Below are 6,701 nucleotides of genomic sequence, written 5' to 3' on the forward strand. Positions count from 1 at the left end.
AAGCTAGTGTGATGATATTTCTCAAGCTCTAGGTCTAATTAATTCCACAAAGAAAGAAAGTTTTCCGAGGTACCAAGTTGTTGAATAATATTCAACACTTCTATCTTCCACCACCCTTTATATCTCTCACAACTTCTTATGAACATTAATTTTTCTTTGATGTAGGGTTTGTGTATGTGAGATATGGGACGTGGAAAGATAGAGATAAAGAGGATCGAGAACAAAACCACAAGGCAAGTGACCTTCTCCAAAAGAAGATGTGGCCTCTTGAAGAAGACAAAGGAGCTTTCTGTGCTTTGTGATGCTAAGATCGGGATTATCATCTTCTCCAGCACCGGGAAGATGAGGGAATGGTGCACCGAACCCTTCAGGTAAGTGCCTACTACACCTTCATTCCATTTTTTCTCTCTCTCAGATCCCTTTTCTTTATTCTAAAAAACTTTGTTGTTTCAATTTGTGAAGTAAAATAAGCTAGGGTTTGTATATGCATGCCAGAAGGGCTAGCTTCCTTTTCTTTGTTAGGTTTTTAGCATTTTCTTGTTTAATTTCTCTCCTCAAATGTATACTAATGTTGTGGTGTGGTGTGTATTAAGGATTTCTTCCTTAGCCTGCTTCTTATGTTTTCTGTGTGTGTGTCATGTGAGGGGAGGTTTTATGTCTTTATCATCTATATTTCATTCTCAAACTTAAAGGTTGACCCACTTGAGTGCCTTGGACTTGGAGGGCAGTTTCATGTTCAGTTCTTCTGACATAGTTATTATAGATCTGATCAGTTCAACCGTAATGTTTAATTTCTTTTCAGTATGGCATGTGGTGGGTTATAGATTTCGTTTTCAACCACAATATATTTGTGATATTGTACTTAATTTAAACTCTTCAAGGGCCTAAGTACTCTTCATGTTTATGAAATCAAAGTTATCTCTTTTGTCTGCATCGATTCTGTATTATTCTACAATTAACTACTAGTACTTTTACATTCACAATTTCACATGTTAGATATTATTAACTAATAATTAAAAATGTCAGACCAAAACTTAGGGGTACTTTTATGTTGTTTTTAATATATGTATATTCTCAAAAACAAAATGTTAATTATATACGGATGGACACGATTTTCTTTTCCGAAAAATATGAAGTAATTTACAGATATAATAATTAATAAGTTTACATATATTTGGAATTTATTAATGTATTAAATTAAATAATTAACATGAAAGACTTGTGATCAGGATGGAGCAGATCATAGAGCAGTACCAGATATCAAAAGGAACTTGCATAGCGGAACGTGGACGTGATCATCCCCGAGTATGAGGCTTACGTGCTAAATTCTCGTTAATATTTTCATAAGTTAATGAAGTACTCTAGCTATATAGCTAACTTGGATGGGTTAACTTTTATATATATATATATAGATAGATAGATACACATACTATACTCTACGAATATTAGTTCCTAATTAATTGATGTCATTCCTTGCTCAATTAAATATTTTACAGGAAGAATTTGTCCATAACATGGCAATGCTGAGGCAGAAAACTATTCGTCTTGAATTGGAAATTCAACGCTATCTTGGAGAGGACACGAGGGGTTTGCAATACGAGGATTTGACTAAGCTTGAACAAGAATTGGAGAACTCTGTGGCAAGGGTTCGAAACCGTCATGTACGTGCTCTAATTAATCGATTTATTTTCTTAATTAATTTCCTCTGCTATATAAGATTAATTGGTTCTCTTTAACTTTCTTTTTTATATCATTTTCAGCACTTGATTGTAGTATTATGTGTAAAATTTGAAAGTAACTAAACAAGACATTTTAGCAAAATGTTTAATGAAAATTAACAATATATGTGATGAATGTCAATTAAACAAATAAACTATTTCATTAAAATATCAAATTGGTTGTTGTTTTGTGCTCATAGGCTTCCTGGTAATAGCAACTAACTTTTGTCACCAAATATAGTTTCTATTTACTATATGTGTTCCCCTGTTGTTACAAATCCAATGCATGTACCATGTTTATTAAACTCAATGTACGGCATTCACGGATTTAATTAATGTATATATATGCTAATATCTATTAATTATTTTGGGCAAATGGATCAAAATCTGTTATTCTCATTTTTTTCTGTCCAGTTTCTCATTTATCTCCAATCAAAAGAAAACATGTCATTAAAAGAACAACATTTCTCTCTCTCTCTCTCTCTCTCTTTTTTATTTATCAAAATAACACTTTTCTCTTATTTGTTAGTTTTTTAACTTCTTCAAGTGATATTTTAATTAGAGGAATAATATAGGATAAATGCCTCGTTTAGTGTACCCGTCATTTTTAATTTTAAACACTATATTTCCCTAAAATAAAATTCAGTTAGAATGAAAAAAAAAATATATATTAATTTTAGCATTTCATATGTCACGTATAAGTTGACATGTTTAAAAAGAAAAAGAAAGAAAAAAAGAAAACAAAGTCAGAACATGTAATCCTCGTGGAGTGTCTCAAATCTCAATTATTACAAGTTGTGTAGGGGTAAAAGGTGATCAATACTATGTGGATTAGTGTCATGTTTTCTATTTGTAACCTTCTTAGACGTTGATTGGCCATGTACTTCTTTCATGAGTACTTCTGGTACTCATTTTTTTAATGAAGTTTCATTTGTTTTAAAAAAATTTGTAAAAATTGTATTTCAATTAAGAAACAAGGTTTGTCTTACTGATTTTCTGTTTTACTTATGGAATGTTATCTTTTTCATCCCACCTTAACTTATTTGTTGCAAAATGCACTTAAGTCCGAGAGTTAAAACAATTGAAACATAAAGAATTGTTTGACAATTGTAATTAATTATCCAATTACTTTTTCATGATTCCATCTTAATTATCACTAATTGGTTGGCATGACTTCCCATGCAGAATGAGCTCTTGCAACAACAAATGGAGAATCTGCGAAGGAAGGTAATTCTTACACGTACATATATACACAGAAATATCACCTATTAATTTCCAAAAGACATACAACAACATCCATAATTATTCTATCTATCTTCTTAATTACAATTCAGGAAAGGATCTTGGAAGAGGAAAACAATAATTTGTCCAATTGGGTAAGAACAAATGGTTTGAATTTATTTGTACAATAAACTACATGATATATCTTATGCTTGTTAATATACATTTGGCAAGATTCAGGAACACCAAGCAGTGTTGGAGTTTCAGAAGGCCGCTGATACAGTGGAAGCAAGCAAACCAATGCATGTGATGGATCACTTCTCATTCTTTGAAGAGCAACCTGCTGGGAGCATCCTTCAACTAGCTTCTCCTATGCTTCCACACTTTTACCCATATCTTCAGCTGGCACAGCCCAATATCCAAGACTCAGTCAGGGACCAGAGCTATAACAATGGTATATATTAGTATTTTTTTTATCGATAAATGTTAATATGTTTGAATGTTAATTTTGTTACCAGAGGGAATTGATCCCTCTAACTTTTCTCTCTTTACTTCTCCCTCTCTCAACCATCAAAGACACCTTTTATATATATGTCAATTCTCTTTTTCTTTTAATCACATCCCTCTTTATATTTATTAATCTTCAATATGATATGTGTGGTTTCTGATCATGACTTGCAGAGCAATAGATGGAGTGTTCTTCAGAGAATGAAGTGGCTAATTCATTAATGTTATCATCAGCGAACAAGTAGACAGATTTCTGGCCTTTTTTTCCCTGTGGAATATCATGGCTGGAAGTTGACAATAATAACTTGCTAGCTTTTCGTTTTTTGGTTTCAATGTAGTATATATGTACATCATATTTCACTTGTTTTCGACAACGAATTAAGGGTATGTTCTTATGTCTACGATGCAAAGAGAGACTAGAGTATTACGTCTCTACTAGATACCTATTCATTGTTAAATGCTAATCTTAGTGATTTCCACACACACACTCAAAAAACGTAATTCATAATTTAAGAGGATGACTTGTATATATTATCAAACTCTCAATAAAGTACGTAAGTCCATTAACAAATTAAACAATTAAATTTTCTTTTTCTTTTGGTAAAATAATGCGTTAAGGTGAGCACTTGATCACCCTAAAGAAAATGAAGGGTTTAAAAGTGACATGTGGTTTATAATGTGTTTTCATGTATAAAATAATCATTTCACATAACATTTTTTACACTCTTGTCCTATGTGGCAAAATGCAAAATGTTTAAAAGTGAAAAGGAATAAAAGAATAATACAAAAAAAGGAATAAAATAAGCTCTTTTTTTAGAAATATAAATAGGTATACGAAAAAGGTAATAATATAAGTAATTGAATAATCTAATACAAGGTGTCTTTGCTCTCCTTATATATTACAAAGCCAATTTCTTCACAAAACTAAACTAGATCGTGTAGGCTGGGAAATAGATGAAAGACTTGCTTTAGGATAATTGAATCAATACTTAACACCACAATTGCTTTCATGGAAGAGGAGAAGAGTGTACTTTTTTTTTTCTTTTATCATATTATAGGTTTAAAGTATCTATTAAATTTATTGATTGATTTACTACTTTAGAGCATTTATAATGCATGATTACTTAAATGGATTGTTTATCTTAAGTTTGAGAGCCCTACAATATCACATAAATTTAAATAAAAATTTTACACAAAAATTTACTCCAATGTCAAAGTTGCTATAGTAATTGTTTTGAGTTTGGACTCTGACGGAACAACAGAGGAGGTGGTGCAAAACTCAACATGCACTCTTGATATATAGCAAGTCTCAAGGTATAAATATTTGTGAGGGTGAAGGTTACATAGTAGTGTAGAGTATGGGTTCTAATGTGGTGAGATGCGATTTGGATGGGAATAGGAATGATGTCGACTTGAAGTTACAGAATGGTCACCAGGAACAATTTGTGGTGGAGTCACATGGAGGAGGCCCAAAATTGTTGAATATAGTATCAGGTCAGGTCAGTATTCTAAAGATGTTGTCATGACTAAGCTGGAGGGGATTAGTGGGGCTATGGAGGGTTTCAAGGAGACTTTGGTGAGGTTTGGTGGGAACGAAGAGGGTAAAATTTTTTGTGAGGGGTGCATGAAGTAGTCTTATAAAGAGATTGGCAAAGAACCAGTATTTGTATGCAAGGAGCTTGGAGAGTATGTTAGAGAACAATGGAAGTTGTTGAATTTTGAAGGGTGGAGCACGTTTGTTTTGAAAGAGAAATTGTAGGCAATAAAATCTAAATTGAGTGCGAGAATGAGTTCTGAATCTGGTGTTCAAATTTTACGATGATCCAAAGGTTAATAAGTCTGAGATTGTAGTTTTATTGAGACATGTTTAAGTGTATGGGAAAAAGAAAGTTATGTACAAGGAATATTTCTCTTACCATAGACATTATTGCATAAATTCCAATGGTGGAGATGTATGAAAATGAGTTTCGAACATGATGTTCAAATTTCACAACGATCCAAAGGTTAACGAATCTGGGATCATAGTTTTACATAGATTTGAGTGTATGCGAAAAAAAAAGAAAAAAGAAAAACGAGAAATAAAAAAACGTAGAGACGTATCGTAAAATGTTAAAACTGACCTAATAGTTAAGGTACTTTCACCCTATTCTTTACTCTATTTTTTTTATTTTATTATTTTATAAAAAAAAATTTATTTTACTTTCTATCAAATAAATAAATAAAACATTTTTTTTATTTTCTAAGAACATATATTTAATTTATTTACCTTAAAATATTATTTTAATTAATAAAATTATTTTTCTTTATTTATTTAATTACAAAAATTTTATTATTTTCTTAAAATTATATTTATTTAAATAAATTTTTTAAAAAAATTATTTTAAGAAAGATGGTACGTACAATTTTGTTTTTGTTACAATCTAATACTATATACATTGATTATTTTGATTCATTCCGCATTTTGTTAAAGTTTTTTTTTATTATTTTGAATGTTATTTAAACACACATTATTTAAATAGAGAAAGACGCACCGTCATGCCCACCTGTTCTATTTCATTGGAGGTGAATAGAGATTAGAGAGAGACTACCATTGAGATGAGAGCTCTCTTCTCTAAAATTGGAATACAACATAGCGAGTTGTTTTAGTTGTTGCCTTTTGTAAAGGACCTGTGACTCATCATGCACATGAAATGGAGGAGAATAAGACATAATTCATATATACAACACAAGAATTTAGCCTTTATGTCACTTATCTAATTGGTAAGTAATATTCTGAGCGCAGCATCAGAGTTATATACCATGGTCTTAGGTAGATTTTTTATGATTTCTTGTGTTTGCCTCAGCAACTAATTGAGCCTTAAGTCAAAACATTGGCAGGTTATTCAGCCTCAATCAAAGGGTGTTCTCAAAGCCCAACCTTCCCCTTAATAGCTCTCCCTTTAAATTATATGCGCTAAACATTTGCAATTAAAAACAATTATGTAGTGGGGAAAAACAAAAAAGAAATTGTGACATTAATTTAGGTTATGAGGAGTTGCAACTTACAAAACAATCAACTAAGGAGGAGAGATGATATGTTATCTAGTTCTTTTATTGCAGTTTTCCCTCTAATCTATACATAGGAAGAAGCCATCCAACAAAATTGAATTGAAACTTAAGCTAGGCTTAGTGACAGAAATATGAACCTGCATAAGGTTACTACAAAATGCATTAAAAAGTTATACATATCTTCTTACATTTGGGTAGTTATCATTA

At 31.3% G+C, this 6,701-nt stretch overlaps 1 protein-coding gene across 2 annotated transcripts; it reads left to right on the forward strand.

Annotated features, from left to right (window-relative positions):
- LOC114425531 (protein TRANSPARENT TESTA 16-like) lies at positions 1-3,984 on the forward strand. Of its 2 annotated transcripts, none has more exons than XM_028392475.1 (8): positions 1-69; positions 166-371; positions 1,230-1,305; positions 1,497-1,661; positions 2,904-2,945; positions 3,053-3,094; positions 3,174-3,393; positions 3,621-3,984. In XM_028392475.1, the coding sequence occupies exons 2-8, from the start codon at positions 184-186 to the stop codon at positions 3,626-3,628; spliced, it is 741 nt and encodes a 246-aa protein (XP_028248276.1). In that variant the 5' UTR covers positions 1-69; positions 166-183; the 3' UTR covers positions 3,629-3,984. The 2 variants fall into 2 exon arrangements, with proteins under 2 accessions (XP_028248276.1, XP_028248277.1); XM_028392476.1 differs by having other exon boundaries at positions 3,180-3,393; positions 3,621-3,982.
- The last annotated feature ends 2,717 nt before the right edge of the window (positions 3,985-6,701 follow it).

This window comes from Glycine soja, chromosome 9, assembly GCF_004193775.1.
Source record: "Glycine soja cultivar W05 chromosome 9, ASM419377v2, whole genome shotgun sequence".
Classification (NCBI taxonomy): domain Eukaryota; kingdom Viridiplantae; phylum Streptophyta; class Magnoliopsida; order Fabales; family Fabaceae; genus Glycine; species Glycine soja.